Consider the following 20,427-nt stretch of genomic DNA (forward strand, 5'->3'; position numbering starts at 1 on the left):
GAGAAGGAGGGGCAGGTGCTGGAGTCCCCACAGGAGCTGAGCGGTACTGGAAAAGTAGAAGCCCAAGAGTGGAGGCCCGGGGGTCAGGTCAGAGCAGCCACCCAGGAGCCTCAGCTCGTCCCAGAACTCAGCATGCTCTCCCTGCATTAGGAGTGGGGGATCAGTAAGGTGTCTCATCCACCACTTCCCAAAGACTTCCTCTGAGGGCTTCCAGACCAAAAAGGTCTGGGGGCTGGCCCAGGCCCAGCAGAATGCCAACCTGGGCAATTACTTTTTCTTCAAAAAATTAACACCCAACCCTCTGTACCCTGAATTCAACCCCAGGCTTCCCAATGCTCACAAAATATGGTGGCCAATTGGGAGTGTGTGTATATTAAGGAGGGGGTAATAATAGAACTGCTAAGCCTTACATGGTTTAACCTTCACACTTTAGGCACCCCCCCAAAAAAATGGTGTCTAATTTATTGCAGAAAATAATAACTTGTTTATGTTAAATGTTAGCTTTTAGAAGACTTAACAAAGAATGAATGTTTCTGTTAAGGCACCAAACAGGAGGGAGATTTTGCTACACCTTTTATTATTTTAAATATAGATCAATGAATTACATCAAAACTACAAGCAACAATTAGTATAAATAATACTTTAATCGGTGGCAGCAAAACATTGGTCAATTCTATTAAAAAAGCATCTCGTGTGAACAGACATCATGGGCTGACTGACAATGTCATCTCCCAACAAAAGGCTGCGATGGACAAAGTGAGATGGGAGTCAGAGGAGCAACGTCCTCAGCAAACACTTCACTCTCCCCCTCTCCCAGTCAGGACCCCAACACGGTTTTTGTTTTTGTTTTTAAAACACCAACACAAACACTTCTGGCTCATATTTAAAGGAACAAACTGGAAACAAATAATAGCAAATGGGCATTGGAGCCTTTCCACACCTAGCTATCTCCAAAGGACATTCTCAGATGGAAACCCATTTCCTTCCCTGCCCTAAGTGGTTGCGGGGCCCTACCCCTTCCCTGGCCCACTCCTGTGGGCCCAAATGGATGCTGGGGTCCGGCTGGGACCTCAGGGTTGGGGGCTGCACTCTGGGCCATCCAGGCTCTATTAACATTTCAAAAGAATCCCTCGAAGCTGAGAAGGAGAGCTGAGACTTATAAACAAAGAAGTTGTTTCTCTGATTAAGTTACTTTCCAAAGTAGTGGGGCTATGTTTGAGAAGGAGCTTGGGTTTTCCTCATGAAAACATGTTTCTTGGCTTTCCTCTGGGGCAGGGATGCAGTCAGTTAAGCCTGTGTGGCATTTGGTATGAAGCTGGGGTTGAGTAACCTGAACTTCTGAGGTGGTGGAAAATCTATATAACAAATTTCTATTATATATATGTAATTGGATGCTGTGAAAATATATACCCTTTTCCCCTTCCCAAGGAGAAGGTTCAATGTATAGACAGATTTGGGTTTTAGGAAAGCAGCTTAGCAACTTTCCAACTTGCCTAAGGATAGCGGTTCCTTTCAAATGGTACATCCAAAGACTGCTCTCCATGTTAGAGAGGAAAAAAGAAGAGAAGGGTAGTTAGAGTCCAAAAGGTTAAGGGTTTAGAGGTCAGTCCTCCCGGCTGAAATACAGCTAATCAAATAGAAAATTTGTCCTCTGGATGAACCTGATTCTGTAATTTACCCGAACTTCAGTAAAATACCTTTTCAGCTTCTCAACGTGAGGGCGTCAGAAAAAAGACGTCTTGACTATGTATGAACTCTGTGCTTTTTGTCATAGAAACAATGATGTGAATAATGCACGAATATCCATCTTTAATATCCCGACGTGGTGATATTCAAGTATTGCCATGTGCAAGTCTGAGAGCCAGGCTCACCCCAAGGAGGAACAAAGAGCAGTCCCCAGGGTCTAATACAAAAGACCAAGGCTTGGAAGACACTTTAGAGAAGCGGAATTTCAGCCTAGGGACTGCAGTGAATACCTGCCCTCAGCTCTCAGGAGACACAGCCAAAGAATACGCCTACAGAGAAACTCTTTTTTCCCTCCCACTTAAATATATTTTTTAAATTACCACAGAAACCTTCTAAAGTGTTTTTGAAGTACTGAAAAAAAATACCCCCCTTCTGGATCTTAAAATTAAGTTTTAAGCTTATCCTTTCTCCCTTTCCCACTTTGGTCACTTTTTGATAGCTACAACCTTTTTTGGAGCCTGAGGCCTTGGGAAGACTGGTTTCATCTGAGTATATGAACTCTGGCCATTAACTTTGACTTTTTCCTCCTTATGCTTGAGGGTCAGCATTTTAGAAAAATGAACTTTGAACTCTTCCCAGTAGAGGCAGAAGAAAAACGACTAGAGGACATCTCTCCTGTTGAGAGTGATTCTTTAAAAAACCACTATTCTCAAGGCAAAGACGAGTGCTTGAAAACTTTTATACTTTTACAAATTCTGCTTCTAATTAATGAGCTGAGGAAAACTTCCTTAGATTTGGTTTTTTAAAAAATTAAAACTTCAGGGAGAAAAAAAACCTCTAAGGCTAACCTTTGTGGACTTCTAGATTCAGTAAGGGGTTTTTTTTTTTTTTTCCTTCTTAAAGCAAGAGTTCCTCACCTTCCCACTTTCTCCCCACTGCACAGCCCCTCCCCTACACAGGCCATACACTAATTCCTGTAAAACACTGCTATGTGAGGGTATTTAGAGCATTTGGAATCCAGTTGGAACAGAAAATTCAGTCATTATCTAACGACCCAGTGCACAGAGGTTTTGTTTTCTTTCCCCAGAAGGAAAATGTTGGACCATTTGTTGCTTTTTTTCCCCTTTCCTTTAATCACCCAGAACTGGTTGTAAGCACAGTACTGAAAAAAACACATGTGGAAATATATTTTCAAGAATGCAACTTTGAGTGAATCCTTTGCTTCCTTCTGGAAGGGTTAAGGCCCCCTACACACATTTCCAGAGAGTGGGGAGGGGTGGAGTTCAGAAGTAAATGCACATATCTCTGATTCTGCTCCCTGAAGTTCAGCCCCTTTCACCTTTTTAAGATTTTTGGCATGAAGGTGTCAGTTATTTCTGTACCACATTTCCCAACAAATAAATATTTAAGCAAATATCTAAACATAAAATAACCCGTTTTTACTTCCTTCTTAGACCCATTTCTTTGGACATGGGGCCACTGGGAGCAAAAGATATATTTTTTAATCACACAAAATTCCATAGACAACCCAGAAAGTTCAGAAATCCTGACCCAGCTCTCTGGCTTCCACTGAAAGCACCTAGCACAGGGGTGGCCAACCTTCTGCCTCAACTCCTCCACATAATTAAGCCACAAAGCGCCCTGGAGGGGTGGAGTGGGGAGAATGTCCAAATTCACAGTGGGATAAAGCATCCAACCTTCATTTGCAAATTCAAAATCCAAGAGCGATGATTTTCATGAGTTTAATGACTCGCCAAGATTTTATGTTCTCAGTAGCTCCTGCCATATAATATACTTAGAGAGAGAATCCCGCCCCCCTCCCATCCCCATCCCGCACTAGGGAGGGGGCTGCCCTCGGGCAGGATGCTAACCTAGTCCGAGGGCGGCCTGCTTGTCCCAGGTCCACCCCACAGTACCTTAGAGCCCAGCGAGGTGACAGCAGGCCCGGCCTGCCCCCGCAGCTTCGGCTTAGCCTGGTGCGCAGGGAGAGATGGGCCCAGGGTCCCCACTTCTATAAGGTCGTCAGGTCCGTGTGGTCGTCTTTGGCCATCGGCTGTAAATGCTGACTGGGGGCAACTGAGGAGGAGCAACATGAGGAGGAAGATGAGGACGATGACCTGCCTTTAGTGTTGGGCAGCTTATGATCTTTTTTCCACTTCATCCTCCGGTTCTGGAACCAGATCTTGATCTGGCGCTCCGACAGACACAGGGTGTGAGCGATTTCAATCCGACGGCGCCTTGTCAGATACCTGTTAAAATGAAATTCTTTTTCCAGTTCTAGGACTTGCTGCCGGGTGTAGGCCGTTCGGGACCGCTTGGGTTCCCCACCGGTGTAGTTGGGGTTCACTGCGAGACAAAACAGACAGGACAGGCAGGTCAGCGCCCGGCCACTAGTTAGGCCCCTCGCCTCCGCCGCTCACTTCCTGGCGCGCCCCGAGGCCCGCGGCCCTCCCCGCGCGCTCCCAAGCTCGCTTGCTTCCTCCCTCCCGCCCTCTCCCCGGCGCACACGCTCACTCCCACCCACCTCCTCAAACACACCCACATACCCCAGGCTTGAGGGATCCCCAAATGTGCTCCTTCTTCCGGGCCCATCACCAAATCCGGAACCCTCAAGCATTTTGGAAATCCCCCGCTCCTCCACAGCCTTCCCCCTGCTCTGAAAATGGAGTCCTCCCCCACCCCACCCCCATCCCCCCCCTTTTGCGCCCACAGCCGAGCAGCCAGCCACATGGTCCTGACCTGCTCCCTCAGCTATAAAAATTTATGGGGAGAGTAATTGCGGCGCCCATGGAAGCTCCACACGCCCCCACCTACTGTCACCCCCTTCCAGGGGACCCAGGCTAACGGGCTGGGATGTGGACAGAGAGGTTACTGGACCCTAGCCTTACCCGAATTCACGTGCACCTTCTTCATCCAGGGGTAGACCACGGCCGGCTGCTTGAGTGCCGTCCCGGAGGGTGGCTGCTTGGGGTCTGACTGACTGCAGGCCCGGGCGCCAGGCAGGGGCGCCGGCGGAGGCGCCGGGGGTGCTGGGCAAGGCTCTCCTGGGGCGGCGTAGTGACCGCCGGGGCCGCCTGGCTCTTGTCCGTGACCCCGCGCAGGCAGCGCCGAGCCAGGCCCGGGGCCGCCGCCTCCGAAAGGCTGCTCACCGAAGTCGGGCCGTGGGTAGAGCCCCGGGGGCTGGAAGTCTGCGCCCTGCGCGCTGCCGCCGTAGTAGTCGGCGCCCTGCTCGCCTAGGTAGCCGCCCTGCAAATACTCCTCGCACGGAGGGAACTTGGGGTCCACATACTTGGAGTTCACCATATACGAACTCATGACCATTAATTTCAGAAGGTAGAAAATACTAATTTTTCTCGTGTTGTCTTTTTTTCTCCTTCCATAGGGCCCTCCTACTTGCTGTCAACTGAATAAAGTTGGGCAGCCATGTGACCAGGCCAGCCAATGGCGAGGGAGCAAGTTTATCACCGGGTTGGTGAGCATCTCATAATTTTCACAAATTTAACTAAATAACATACGTGTAATCAAGTAGCTTGCTATGGCACATTTGAGAGCCCCTGCCAGATATTAATGTAGCTGCAGTCCCCAGCACCCCATTCCCCTCAGGTAATGCCAGCTTTTGTCTGCCACTGATTTTGCCAACCTTCCGTGCCCCTTCCACTCACCCCCAGCTGAATGCAACCCGCACCCCCACCCACACCACGTAGGCACAGCTCAAGGGAGAATGAATCCTCCTATTGGGGTACAGAGCAATGAAAGGTGGGTGGGCGAAGTCGCCTCCGAGTTGGGCAGAGTGCCCCAGGCGGGGAGGGTTCCTGCCTGCCCGCCCTGCCTGCAGCCGGCGGGAGCAGGGATTCTGCCATACAAAGGCAGCCGTCCTGGCTTTGTCTTCATCAGGGTCACCCAAAAGTTACCAGAATCTGGCCAGCTTGAATCAAATTAGGCAATGAGTAACCGCCATGCTTTCTACCAATGCCCAGGCCCGGGGGTTCCCAGCCAAAGCTGGGCCCTGCCAAAATAGCCACCCCCAGCTACATGGGCCTTCGCTGCCCTTGCCCATGTAGCTGGGGGTAGGCTGGGATGGTGGCAAGGGCACCCTCACCTTGTCAAAATGCACCCTAGAGCTCCCCACTGGGCTTCTTCGAAGCTTGTTTTCTTCCCACAGGCCCCAAATACAAACAAGCCCGCATTTGAGTACCTTTGCACACTCATGTTCCTGGAGGGCAGAGCTGGGACTGGGCAGGCTGGCCTTGCACCTCACTCCCTAGTACCCCGAAACCTAGCCCTTTGGCCCTGCATCCATGCAACCAATTAGGCTTGCATTCTCACTTTCTCTCTCTCTCTCTCTCTCTCTCTCTTTCTTTTCAGCACCCAGAGGATACTCTGTTTAAAGTTGAGGAGCTTCTGGAGAGGAAAAGGCTGCTCTATGTCACCAGGCGCAGCTGATCCTCCTGGAGTCCAAGGTAATAAAACAGAAAGAGGCGGCTGACCAGCGCCGGCTGCTTCTAGTCTCCATTTCGCACTTCGGTCTCTGGCTATTCCGAAGAAACGTGAAGTTTTTGCATCGACCATATATTCCCCTAGAATCGAATCTGTGACTATATGGATACCACACAAATTCGGTTCTACAGGGTATATATAGACAACGTTACAACCTCTGGGTCCCACCCAGAGTGAGGTACCTAGGCCGCTGCCGGCCCCAGCCTCTTCCTCTGAGCCACCACCGTTCGACGCAGCCACCCGCACTTTCTGAGACAGTTCAGGTAGCCTAATGGGCTTGGCGACAATTTGAAGCAATGAGTTCCCTCATTCTTCTGCCAGGGTCAGGGTTACCAAGCAGGCGAGCAACCAGAATATTCTTCTTAAGAAAGAAAAAAATAAAGAAAGAAAAATAATCCATCCCAAGGATGGCGGCTTTATTAACCACCCTCCCCCACCAGGATCCAAATAACCCCCCTCCTTATCAAGTGGTATTTTCCAGAAAGGAACAAATGCCCTCAGCGGCAGAAGGAAAAGAAGCGAGAGGGGAATATCCTCTGTCCACTCCTTTTCCTACTGCCCGACCAAGCCAGGCTGTCTGCCACAGCTACTTCTCCAAGAAGTCGCGCATTTACCTTCATGGGCCCTGATCCGGGCTGGCCTTTCCGTTCCGCTGCTGCTGCAGACCCCGAGGCAGGCGCTGCTCACAGGCACCGAGCCGCCTTGGGCTGAGGCCGGCGCGCTAATGCTGAAGGGCAGGGCGAGGGGTCATTCGAAATAATTTACAAACATATCACAAACTTTCATTATTTTTGCTTTGCCGACAGCAGCACACAAGAGTACAAAAGTTCACAAATTTCACCCGCCCCAGCGCCTCGGCACTGTGCACTGCTTGCCCCTCAGTTCAGGGCATGGAGAGCGCAGACTCACTCAGAGCCTCGATGGATTTCAGGGGCACAGGGATGCCCTGGCTCGAATGGGGCTTTTGGGTGCCTAACTGTAGGCTGAAGGTGTTAGATTTTTTTTTGACTGTCTTGATTGCCCTTCCTACCTCCCACATAATTCAAAATTTAGTTTCAAGCCTGGGCCTGGGCCTGGTGGGGTGAGGCAGGGATACTCCCCATCCAAGCCTGGCACTTTGCTCATCCCCCCATCCTTTGCTTCCACCACTTTACCTATTTCGTAGGGATTTTGGGGGCGTCAGTTCTAACAAGGGCTAGGAGGCTGCAGAATCTGTTTATCCCAGGAGAGTCCCCCCAATTTCCCTGAATGCCAAAGACTCCCAAGTATCCATCTTCCTGGGACACTGGGCCTAGGCTCTATCCAGACAAATTGGGGGAGCCTGCTGAGCCGGCTGGAGACCGGAGAATGTACACATTTTCATATTTGTTAGACGCTGTGACCTGCATTTCACCTTATTGCTCGACTTGTTCAGACAGGTCAAAGCCAACGAGTTATTGATGAACAAAAGCGTTAAATATTCACCTCCCGCTCAACTGCCCATACTAATGCTTTTGATCTCTCGGGCTTTTTGTGCTGTGTTCAGCTACAGGGCGCCGAATGTGGGTTTGCTAGAGAGAAGCTTCTGCAGAGATAAGCACCCAGAGCCAGTGCAGGGGAGGAGAGAAGCAAGACCAGGAGGTCCCCAGGACACCAGATTTTCCAGACTGGAGCCCAGAGCCCCTTTCACTTGAGCCAGCCTGGTGTATAGGGGTAATTGCTCTTCTATGGGTGTGCACAGTCTACCAAGGGTCGACCAAACTGCCCAGCCCAGTGGGGCCAAAAAACCTGTCTCTGAGCCCAGCCCCAGCTTTTCCAACCATGAAGGAGGGAGACTGGTTCCTGCAGCCCTCACATATTCCAACTCCCATTAAAATAAAATCACTTCCGTTTTGCAGTGAGGGAGGGGCCACAGTTCTTTCTGTGACTCTCCCTCTAATACCATCGTCTTAATGAGATGGTCCTCCAGGAGGCTTCACAGGCCTGATCAGAAATGTACCTGTCTTTCGCGGCACAGGCAACTCAGAAAGATCCAAACATCCAAGCCAAGGATCCCACGAGTCTCTGGCCCCATCCCACCGCATCCACTCCACTCCACCCTCCTATGCCTCCTTGCAGCACCAGCGCCTCTGGGGCGGAAATTCTCCAACTGCAGTTACAGAGAAGCAGAGGTGAAAAGAAGATCCGTATCCCTCCTCGCTCAGCCAGTGTCCCAAGCCCAGGACCCACACCGCTGCAAACAGATCGGGGGAGGGGCGGGGAAGGAATGTCCACGTAAAGCTCAGAAGCGGGCAACTCAACACACCCACGGCCACAGAGGATTGAGTTTTTGTTTTCAGTGAATTTTTGTAAAAACAAGGTTGGCCAGGCTAGACCAGGTTAAGAAGGGTTGGGCTGCGGAGGGGACCGCATTGCCTTGGTGTTTACTGCGTTGGTTTGAAGCCGCTAATAAGACGGGCTGCTGATTAGCAAGCTCTTAACAGAAGTGAGCGCCTTGGCGGAGCTGCACCTGTGCAGAGTAGGGAAAGGCCGCGAAGGTCCAGGAAGGCCCAAGGAGACAAGGGCGAGACGCCGCGGACCGTTCTCTCAGGCAGGTGTCTGTGAACAAGGCCCGAGAAAAGCTTTCCAGGACCTCGATTTAGCGCCTCCACCTCCCGAAGCGGGCTAACCTCGCAGAGCGAGGCCGGGGGTGGAGGGTGGGGGGGTGGGGTGGGGGAGGCAGGGCCTTTCTTCTATCCGCCCACTCCGCTGGCTTGGCCCTTAGCCCACCACTTCCCCGCGATCAGTACCGCCTCTTCGCGATTCGGAAGAAGCGGGAAGGTACTTACAGGGGCGCTCTCTCATGGTCCTGAACCTGTTGCAATGAAAACGGGGATCACTTAAATTCCACAGGATAATAAAGCAGACACATATAACACACAGAAAAATGACAAGGCCCAGATACACCACCAATACCCAGACCTCCCTGCTTCAGGTGCCCGCCCCCGGGAACTGCGCAAAGTTCTCCGCGGAGCCGGAGACCGCAGTCCCTCGAGAGCAGAGCCACGGATTATGACAGATTTCGGTCTCCATCACCTCCCCCACTCCACGCACCCTTGGGCAAAACCTCACTGGTTACTTGGCCCGATTCAGGTCGCCCGTAACAGGGTTTTCCCAGTGGGAAAACGAGAAGCGAGGAGAAAATGGGTCTTCGTGTGTTCCCTTCTGCGCAATCGGGCTGGGTGGGTGCAGGTCCACTGGGGAGGGGGTAGCCGCTCCATCTGCCCCTCACCCCAGCTTCCTATCTCTCCCACCCTGGGAGCAATTCAGCCTCCCTTTCCAGCTTCAGGTTGGTTTCAAATTCCTCAGCCCCAACCAGTGCCCCCAAAACCTGTCTTCTCTTCAAAGAAGAATCAGGCATGGCTGGGACTTGCCACTTCTACTCCAATTCAAAACAAAGAGCAATTTCCAGGGGGAAATGAGGACCCAAATGATAACCAAGGAGGAGGAAAATCAATGGGTTTAAAGGTGAATGGCAATGCTTTAGATTGTTATCCAGCTCTATTGGTATGACATCAATTTTTCAGGATTGCTGCTGGAGAGCTCAGAAGACAATCTTACTAAGCAGTGGTACTCCCAGAGGCTGGCGTCCAGTTTTAAGTTTTCAGTCTTTCCTGATATTATTATAGAAAAGCAATATTAGAAATCTCAGGGACAAAGCAGCTTCACCCTCATCCTCTCTTTCTTTCCCCACCCAGACTACCACTGTTTTATTCCACTTCTGAAGGAGATGCTCTTATGGGGAGGAGAGGGGCAGTAAGTCCCTCTTGTGAGGTGAGAGCCCTCAATTCCTAACTGTCCCTATCCGGAAGGGAGGGCATGGGAGATCGAGATGCTCATTCTATTTGTTAATTTAGGTTTAGGCTAAAATTAGAATTAACTTCGATGAGACTTATCCCCATCCTAGGCAGAAAAGTCAGGAACAGAGAAATCTCCCACCTCTGAAGTTGTTGTGGAAAAAGTAGTAAGTGACTTACTGTTTTTCTTTCCTAGTGGGCAGGGGAGCTGGGAGTAGAACCGTCTCCTTCTTAGCCTGGGGCTGGCTGGAGCCTCTCACGTTCCTATTGCTGCTCCAGGAACTCAGCATCTGCACTTGTATGCTCTTAACCTAATTTATGGTGGGAATTATATTTTGGCTTGTCAACTCTCAAGCCATAAAACAAAGTTTATTGGAATCACGTGCTCGTAAATAGCCACTCAGGTCCCATCTCTGCAGAACCATAAATAACCTTTGGCTTTAAACTTTTATTCACTAAATAAAGGTTCGCTGCAACTGTTCCCTCAGATTTAAATAGTTCCAAATATCTAGGATGCAAGGGAGGTCATATTCATATCAATACCCCAGGCTTTTCAAACAGCATCTTTTCAGAGAAGCTGTTTAAGTTGGGAGATAGTGCTATTTGGAAAAGGCTGGTTGGTGGGCATGTCTTATGATTCTTTGGCTGCATTCACTGAGAGTACCATCAACCCCTTTATTTCAACAATTTTCTAGCTCTAGATGTGATAAAGAGGAAGGTCAAAAGCCACTTCTTATTTGCCTATGACAGAAGTTGGAAGTTACTGGAGATTTTGTTCAAGTTTCAACAGAGAAAAAGTGGTTAGGGAGAGGCTGGGTGGGTTTGGGGGTGGGAGTGTCAGTTGGAATTAACACTTGGCTCCCTCCATATTGTTGTGGATGGGCTTGGAGAAAGTTGAAGGTAGCCACATGCCTAGAAGTTTCTATAATTTGCTTAGATCTGAAAGGGAAGCCTTTGCAAGTGACCAAACTGCTTAACACAGCAAGACTTGGGGTTTGGTAAAGTGAGAAAGTGGAGAATAGCCTCATTAGAATCTTTGGCAACTAAAGCTCCAAAGAAGGTTATAAAACAATAAAACAGCCCTGGTGTGAAGGAGACAGGGTGTGAGGAAGCAAATGAGACTCTCAAGGAATCCAAGCCCAGGAAGTCAGATGTCCCCACTCCCATGATGTCTCCAAGCACAGGGATTAAGGCTCAGGAGCTTTGGGGGTTCAAAACTGGGTAGGAGTTTTAGGAGGACTACCCCCACACCCACACTGCTGCCCCCACCAGAGAGAGAGCCTAAGACAGGAAGAGAGAGTAGTACACTGCCGCTGTCCTGCTGAGAAAGCCAAGAAAAGAGCTTGGGCCTGAACCTGCTCTCTAGGAAAATGCAGCATTCTCTGCTTGGGGGAGGCTGGAGTGGGGGTAAGAGAGAGGGAAAGATGCCCTCAGCTCCCACCAAGGAGCATAAATAAAAAGAGAATTGACCACCCAGCACCCTTCAATAGCCCACCAGAGTTGCCACCAAACAGTGTAAAAACATGTGTGGTTTTGACTATTCTGATGAAAATAATGGATGTTCTGTGGAGATTTGTAGAGCACACACACACATATGATTTCTAAATCAAATTCAGTTGCAACTGTTCCCATCAGAAAGACCCATCAAGCCCATAAAAGAGATCCCTTCATACAAAGATCTCTTTGCATCCCAATTTCCACCCATTCTACATGCATTTTCAAACCCATTTCCTGATTTCACTGTCATTAGCTGGAAAGCAGGGGGCTATTAGCCTGGATTGTAAGGCATCCATTTCTCCTTTTTTTGTTTCATTAGCCTTGTAGAAAGATATTTTTCTTTTATGGTTGATGGCATCTGTTTTTAAAAATGGATAAACTCTTCAAAACATAGTTTCTGATTCTGGTTAGCACTAGATGAGCAGCTGTAAAATAATGATAATAGTTTGAGGGGTTGAGAAGAGCTTTCTTTATTTTCCTGTAACCCCAGCACTTTGGGAGGCCGAGGCAGGCAGATCACGAGGTCAGGAGTTTGAGACCAGCCTGACCAACATGGTGAAACCCCATCTCTACTAAAAATACAAAAATTAGCCAGGCGTGGTGGCGTGCCTGTAATCCCAGCTACTCAGGAGGCTGAGGCAGGAGAATTGCTTGAACCCAGGAGGCAGATGTTGTAGTGAGCTGAGATCGCACCACTGCACTCCAGTTTGGGCGACAGAGCTAAGATCCGTCTCAAAAAAAATAAAAATAAAAATAAAGAAATTAATCACAGTACATATTAGTTTCCAGGCAATTGTGATGAGCTTTTTATGAGAATGGGGTAAGGAGAAGATAAGACTGAGGAGAAATAGTGTTTGAAACAGTGATGGGTACCCAGTCAGGTCTAGGTAGACATTCTTTGAACAAACGGTGATGAAGCATGGTGACTGAGACATGCTTGCAACCTTTACTGTGGCCTACAGAAAAAGATAAAATTACATAGCCTACTCTGTATATTTAGACAATAACAGCAAAGTGTCCGTGAGTAAAGAAAAGGAGAGATGAAAGGAATATATTGAGGCAGACACCATTTATGTCTTGATCTTAGGAAAGCGAGGCAAAGTGATTAAAGAGAGAGTAAGTGTCCACCTTCCCATAATCTTCTCTTGTCTCCTCCTTCCCCTGTTCCTTTTCTCCTCCCCCCACTCCTGGTCTTCTGTAGATGAAAGAAAGAGTGAAATGGGGAAGAGAAGCTGAGTGGTGGGAAGAGCAGAGCTAGCATGTGCCAGTTTGTTGGGGAGTTTCCCAAGAACTTGCAATGGTTGTGGTGATAATGGAAGAGGCAGTGGGGAAGGACAAGTTGAGCCTTCTTAAAAACCTAGAAGGAATTAATTTATAGGTAAAGTGGGACTGTGGGTACTGTCCTTCCCCATGTGGCTAAAAAGAGCCTAGCAAGCTCCCATGAGATAGGGCACCTTGTAGGGCTCCTCCAAACCCTGGGAGCCAAAGTAGCTCGCAGGAAGGTGGAGAGAGTGAAGGGGTCCCGGGAGGGAGCAGCTCTACTCCAAAAGTAATGAAAGTCAGCCCTCTGCCCACCCTAAGGGCCCCTGCTAGTGGCTCCAGGAAAGAATATTCTCATTTTGGCTCTTAAGAGGCCTTTTGCCTGAAGCGGGGTGGAGCTTTCCTCTTAAACTAAATGTTTGTACAACCAGAAGAGATAGGTGGGGCTTTGAATACACTCCCTGGCCAGGGGCAGGTGGAGAAAGAAGACTGCCCAGGGCTGGTACTTAAGGACGTAGTCTGGGGGTATAGCCAGAGAAGGACTGAACAGGGAGTCCCCAGCATGAGAGAAACGTAACTCTATATTCCTGGCACTATCCTCTACCACCAAAACAGAAACATTTCTCTCCCTGCCCACTTCCCCCCGCCCCAGTGGAGTCACTCATTGGAGCTCTGGCTTGAGGACCCAGGGAGGCAGAGGTGACCTCAGACAAAAAGGCCAATAGTGAGAGAAGAGACCAAAACAAAAGGGGAGGGGGCTTGGGGCAAGATGTCTGAGAGCAGAATGGAGGCTAGAAATAAGGCTCCAGTGGTCCCAAGAAGGGCAGAAGAGGCTAAGGTGGCCATCTAAGTACTAGGAGAACCAAGATTTGTTGGCACAGGAGGTGCTGCCCTAGGCTGTAGGCAGAACACTGCCTGACAAGGTTGGTAGCAGAAGAAACTGTATGTTTTGAGGGAAAATCTGACCCAGGAGGACTTCCTGGTTAAGCCAAGCAAAGCAGCTTGGCCAAGAGCTACTAAGGCTTTCATGAAAAAAGTCTGTAGACAGAAGTCATGGGCCCAGAACTAAGGATGAGGACTTATCCCTCAATTCTCCATTAACCCTTCCAATTCTTTGAAATTCTGTACATCTTTTATGAAGAGTTACAAAAATACCCTTTCTGGCTACAACCCCCAAACATGTTGGGGGCAGAGGCTCAGCTGCTGCCCTGGAGCCCAGATCCTGGGGCACAAGCAGTTAAAGGGGTGAGAAGTGTTGGGGGGAGTGGAGGTGGGGCTCCTCGGCTTCCTTGGCTGTTGTTGGTCTTTTGCTTTCCTACCCTGCCCTAGATTTTAAGAGACTAAGGAGGGTCCTTGCCCTGGGGCTATAGGAGAACAAGAAGAACAACCAGCTTGGTGGGTGTGAATGACAGGACAGGGTGGTGATGGAGAAGGTGATTGCAGGAGCTGGATAAATGGGCCTGCTCTCGGGAAAGACCTGAAGCCATCTGTAGGAGTCGAAGATGTGCCTGTGTGAATGTGAGGCCTCCCCTACCTGATACCTGCCCACTGAGGAGTTAGGGCCACTTTCTGCCTGGTGTAACCCTGATACATTTAGGTGCCAGACACTGAAAGCCAGGACTACATGGCCCACAACAGCAATAGGTTAGGTCACAGAACTATGTTCTCCTGAGTCTGCTACTTCCTGTGTGTTCAAACCTGTCTTGTCCTGCATAGAATTCAAAAATTTGGTGAGTGAACCAGGGGTCTATTGCTCTAAAAGTCTAGGCCTGATTACACAGCAAAAGGAGGATAATAAGAAACATGTATGTATTGAATACTTGGTATGCGGCAAAACACTGGTTTAAGTACTTAACCAGTGAGTTAAAGTACATAAAGCAGTTAGAATAGTGCCTGACATATAGAATTGCAAGTAAGTAAAAATTCTCATAACAACCCTTGAAGGTACTCTTATCCCTCCTTTTCAAAGAAATTAACAGGTCTAGAGAGTTGCAGTACTCGCCTAAAGTCACGCAACAGGTAAGTGGTACCACGGCAGTCTGAACCCACAACCCACTGTCTTTGAAATCTCTAAGCCAAAAAGCAAGGGATCCACGGCCTCTTCCCTAAAATGAAACTACTCAGCCTATAGGGTGGTGACCTTGAAAACCACAACCCTGGATGGAACCCTAGGAGCTCTGGGGAATGCCTAGTTGTAGGGGTAGAGGGAACTTGATCTTTGGAGAACAAAGGATCATAAAAGGAGCAGGAGAGATAATTGACCAGTGGTTCTCAAACATAAGTATGCAGCCCAAGTGCCCTGGGCTGAGGAGTGTTTACAAAATGCAGGTCTCTGTGTACCATATCTGAATATTCTGATTCAGTAGGTCTGGGATAGGACCCAGAAACCTGCATTATAAACAGGAGATCTGATGCAGGTCTTCACTGAGAATCATTACCCTAGAGAAGGCTGTGGGGAGAGGGGGACAAAAGACTGCATTGCCAAGAGATAACGGAGCATCAGTGGGATTGGGTCAGAGCATTATTTAAGTAAGGTGTCGCTGGCTCTTGAACCTGGTGCGCGGAGTGCCCAGTGGAGCCCACAAAAGGCCAGAAATGAGCGAAGTGGTAGTAGAAGAGTGGTTGGGTGGTGTGGAGTAGACATGCGCATCTGGCTAGTTCTCTCGAGCCGCAGAGCAAATGGGATTTACCCAAGCTCTGAGTCTCCAGGGAATCCCAGGACCCAGGCCCTGTTCTACGTGAGCAAGGGCAAGGCCCATCAGCCTGTTGGAGGAGGCACTAAAGGATGTGCTTTTCAAGGCTGTCCATTCTGGGTACCAGGAATCCTGGGCAAGGTAAATGACAAGACCCACGGCCCAGCGGGAGGGACTGGTTGGGATCCGCGGATTGGGCCCAGGTTGCCCCACACAGGATTCAAGTTGCTGCTCCTAGAAGCGCAGCACGAGGAAATCGCGCCCCCTCCGGGAGGGCGGAGAAAGCGAGGTGGCCCGCCAACCCGGAACGGCTCTAGGCTCCCAGGTCTCGGAGCTGCTTCCACTGCCAGTCTGGGGAAGGGAACCCCTGGGAGGATGGGGCGCAGCACCGTCGACCGTTGTTCAAGGCCCCACACACTTTGCGCGCGGAGGTAGAGTGCGCGGGAAGGGAGGAGCGATAGGGATCCCTCCGCTCCCGCCCTCCGCGGCCCGGACCAGCCGGCGAGACGCTTGTCCTACAGCGCCTCCTCCTGGACGAGGCGCCAGACAGCAGAGCAGGGAGACCACCAGCCCCGGAAACCTGAGGCTGGGACTTCCTCCGGCGGGCGGAGGTTTCCCCGCACCGGAGGCTGGTTCTACAGTGTCCCCTGGGGCGGCTGGAAGGAGCAAGAGGGACCTGAGGCCACCTCTCATCCCCTACCCCCCACCCCAGGACAAACAACAAGCTCGTGGCTCAGAGGCGCTTGTCCCCCATTAATTAAGCGAACCCAGGCGGGAAAATCCCTTATACGTCCGTTTATTTATTTATTTGATTGCTCTTCGCCGAGCTGCTGCCCCCCAGAGCCCTCGAATGTGTTGTGCTGGCATAACAAGATCCGGGCATGGTCAGGCTGAAGGATTGGCCTGAAGTTTGGCGGTTTGAACAGGCGCCAGGAGGAAAGGCCTTTTCCCAAAGTAGTAGCACCAGGCTGAAAAAAAAATCTACAGCTTTCCCCGAGGGGCAAATATATGCCACACACACACATATATATATACATATCAACTGGAAAGAAGAGTGTTTCCTTTGGCCCCTGTCTCGTATTTGCAGCCTATGTCTAGCGTAGATTTAAATTGGGGGGAGGTGATAAGTCATAATGATTGGAAGTGTATCCAAAGGGTAGAACTGTTCAGCTATACAGGGAAGGCTGAGATAAAGGCAAGATGAGTAGCGAGCCTTGACGGAGGAAGAATGGAAAGATCGGGTGTATCTTTCTGCTCGAGTCCACTCGCCCCCTCCCTCCCCCCACCCAACCCGTGCTGTGCCGATCGAATTCCCGGGCTGGGCCATTTCACTGCACATGCGCTGGACGCCTTGCGCGCGTGTGTGGCGGGCGCTGCGGGGCCCTGAGCTGTGCAGCCGGCTTGCACCGCGCAGTACGGATGAGGTACCGCTCACCGCTTCTACGCCTGGATGCAGAGGAGCTTGGGAACCTCATCTCAAGAAGCAGGAAACATACTTTTCTTTTTCAGGAAAACCTGTATTAAAAGCTTCAACTGTCCTTTCTGATTTGCAAACCCTATTCCGCCAACAAGCAGCATCTCCTCGTTGCCAATGAACACTCTGAAGGTTGTTATGTGAATCAGAAATGTCACATCTAGGGCACCGCTTCCCTTGAGTCCTTCTTCAAGGTGGGGAAAACCATCCTACATCCAGAGAGCACAACTTCTCCCTCATTCTGCAAAACTATCAAGTCTAAAGGACCAGTCCCTAGAAAGAGGGCATCTGTTCACGCCATTTCCGAAAACGTGACCCTAAATTGAATTTAAGTTGAAATTCTGAGTTCTTGATGGCTTCTCCCCAGCTTCCGGTGCCCCCGTATACCCTACCCGGCTGCCTGGCCGCCGCACTGCGGCAAGGCCGTAAATACCTCTAACAGCTGCCTGCCAGCCCAGGGTGAAATACTGTCTTTGTTCGATTTCCCTTGCCTCTCTGATTCAGAAAACAGAACTCTGGAGAAATGTATTTATTTGTAGAAACATCTGACGGGAAAATACGCTTTGTTTTCAGCTCTCGTGCTTGGCCACATTAATAATTTCGAGCTTCGCTCTTTCTCCGGGTCCTCGCCAGAGATCTCAAGCCCAGTTCATGGCCTGACCCTTCGTCACCAAGGCCCGGACATGCTATCGGCTCCCTGATCTATGAGAGAACAGAGGTTTGGGCCAAGGACACTGGGAGTTTTACTTTCGGGCTTCTCAGCTCTTAGGGTCCCAGCGTTTTAAAATTTCGTTCCATTTTTTGGTTAGGTTAACAGAAACAATGGGGTTATTTCCGGTAGTGGCAACACCACGAACTAGTCTTCTTGTGGACTAATGGCCCGAGAGTTCCTGTGATTTGCGGATTATTTCCCTTAGATGCAATCAACCATTTCGTTCCAGTAAGAATTAATGCTACCACGAGGCTTACAAAGAATCCCTCAAGTCTTCCAAATCTGCCCATGACAGCAACCTCTGCTGCGTAATCGGATCTGCACCCAACCCAGGTTTTTAGTCACCAAAGAGCCCTGGGCTACAGAACCAGGGAAAAGCACTGAAGCTCTGAACATAGAGCTTGGCCATCAGGGCCACACCCCCACCCCCACCCGGGTACCATCCGACCTAGGGACTCTTCCTGCTCCGGATCTACCCGGCAGGGCCTAGAAGCCACTGTCCAGGTGCCTGCTTTTCAATGGGGAATGCTTTTTACCCCGATCAAAGAATGACCTCAAAGGTCATTGTACTTTAGTAGAGAAATAATTACAAAATACAAACACTCCAAATAAAAAAAGAATCACTCAAATTTCTTATTTGTAAGTGATCAGAGTTAGTGATCCAGGAGAATCTGCAGGCATCAGCTGGCCACAAATCGTGGACCTCCATTTTGAAATGAGCATGATTCCATCATTAATTACGAAAAACACCTTTCCACAAAGATGACATGTTTTGTTCAGAAACGCTTTTATGGCCAACGTTGTTACATTGGAATTTTAAGGGAATAATAAGTTAGGATTTACCACTGGGTGCTTTGGGAACCATACCCTTGCCTTGCGCAGGCCACTCTCATGCGCAATGCGGCAGATTGTCCAAAGGTCTCATTTCACAATGTTCATGAGGGAATAGGCAATAGGATTTGCGAACTGCATCCTCAAGTGCCATTCAAAATCAGTGGGAGAAAATAGCTTTTTTTTCTTCTGCAAAGGATTTTCTTTTATGCATATTGTTTCAGTTCAGCAGTTTTGAAGTTGAGGGAAGAATGTTGCAATGTAATATTTATTAGTAGGCGGAAAAAAAACACAACCCATCAATACATTTAGAGAGCAAAAAGATCTACTCTTTTCCTACTCTGGCAAATAAGAAACACACGATGTTTCAACACAGAGATGTCTTGTATTTCTGAAAGATCTATTGAGTTTTTACCAAGACCTGCACCATATATTCTGATACCATTACCTCCCAAAACATGCATTCATTTTGTGATATAAAAGAATCCAAATTCACCTGACGGATTATCATATGTGGGAAGAGCCTATCTTGAGTTGTTTAAAAATTTCTCTAAGAACTAGAGAAACATTTAAAAATATTTAAAATTCCATCTCATACAACACAAGGCCCAATAAACCATCAACCCTAGAAATTAACCAGCATCAGTCACTAAAGCCTAGATTCAAACACCAAGCACATCCTAGAAACAGAGAATTCACCCCACCCCTACCCAAGCCCCAACCCTCAAAAAACACCTGTTGGCCTCCCAGGAACCTCTGGCCACGGCCACAGGTAAACCACAAAAACCACAGCTCTATATAAAATGCCTTTAGTGACCCCCAGCAAAGTGGAGATGTTCAGTAGTAACCCGTCTATACATTTTCCCAGGGTAGGATTGAGGGGCTCTCCATCTAGGCAGTGGGATCCTGTCTGTGGCTACCCATATCTCAGAATTTCTGAAATAATACTGCCCCCTTAGACTTCTGAACCCAGCCGGACCCCACCCCAGGCCCCAGGGGACGCCCTAGGAACGAAGTGATTGGGGAAGGGGCTTAGACAGCGACCCCCAGTTCCCCGGGAAATGTAGGGGAGCCGCCGGACTAAGCTGCCCAAGGGGGTCGGCGACCCAGGCTTCTTGGTTGCATGCTGGGGCGCGGGGAGGGGGCGATTCTTACCCGAAGGCTGCCGAGCTGCAGGCGGCGGTCGGTCCGGGCGTCTGCTGTAATCCACTAGGCGCTGCCCGGCTGCGCTCACTCTCGGACGCAGAGACCCGCTCATGTTGGTGAAGAAGCCGCGCCAGAACCGCGCGGCTGCAGTCACCTCGAGCAGGCCGGCTGCTCCTGGCAGGCGGTGTCGGCGCCGGCGGGGGGCTCGGCGCCCAGGGCCCCTTCCAGGCCCTCCCTCGCCGGGCTCCCCACCAGCTCCGGAGGTGGCGGCGGTGCGGACCGAGTGAGCGGCGGTGGGGCCAGGCCGGTCGCAGGGCGGGAGCCGAGGCCGCGGCGGACTCCGCAATCCCACAGCCAGCGACTGGAGCCCACCTCTGCAGAGACAAAGGTTAGAAAAAAGGGGGTGAGGCTCTGGGAAAGCAGAATGCGAGGGGAAATTCGCCTGGGAAATCAGGAAAAAGGCCGTGAAGGCGAGCGGCGCCTGCACATGACCAGCCGCAGCCAATGACGACCGCAAACAGGTCATAAAAAGGTCTATTACCAAGTTGTAAATTTTCTTCAAACAAAAAGGAATTTACTGCAATTCCTTGCGGATTTTGCACATACAGCTCGCAAGCGCCATGTTTTTTCCTCTCCTGCTTTCTCTCTCCCCCGCCTCCTCTCTTCCTTCTCCTCCTCCTCTCTCTCCATTCCCTCTCTCCTTCCTCCCTTCTCTTTCTTTCTCTGTCCCTCTTCACCTTTCCCTTTTTTCTTCCCTTCGTGATTCTTTCCTCCCTCCTCGCCTCCTCTGTTTCTTTTTCTAGGATTTATTTGTGT

At 49.9% G+C, this 20,427-nt stretch overlaps 2 protein-coding genes across 2 annotated transcripts; both read right to left on the reverse strand.

The window, feature by feature from the left end:
- Window positions 1–3,414: 3,414 nt before the first annotated feature.
- HOXD4 (homeobox D4) lies at window positions 3,415–5,091 on the reverse strand. Its single transcript, XM_032753372.2, has 2 exons — window positions 4,575–5,091; window positions 3,415–4,032 (listed from the first exon to the last, which is right to left on the reverse strand). Exons 1-2 carry the CDS (start codon window positions 5,005–5,007, stop codon window positions 3,698–3,700), a joined length of 768 nt encoding a protein of 255 aa, XP_032609263.1. The 5' UTR covers window positions 5,008–5,091; the 3' UTR covers window positions 3,415–3,697.
- An 11,152-nt stretch (window positions 5,092–16,243) lies between these two features.
- On the reverse strand, window positions 16,244–20,137 carry LOC116810633 (uncharacterized). The gene is made up of 2 exons (XM_032755317.2): window positions 19,621–20,137; window positions 16,244–17,624 (listed from the first exon to the last, which is right to left on the reverse strand). Exons 1-2 carry the CDS (start codon window positions 20,135–20,137, stop codon window positions 17,590–17,592), a joined length of 552 nt encoding a protein of 183 aa, XP_032611208.1. The 3' UTR covers window positions 16,244–17,589.
- Window positions 20,138–20,427: the final 290 nt, after the last annotated feature.

This window comes from Hylobates moloch, unplaced genomic scaffold (genome assembly GCF_009828535.3).
Source record: "Hylobates moloch isolate HMO894 unplaced genomic scaffold, HMol_V3 SCAFFOLD_1, whole genome shotgun sequence".
Lineage (NCBI taxonomy): Eukaryota > Metazoa > Chordata > Mammalia > Primates > Hylobatidae > Hylobates > Hylobates moloch.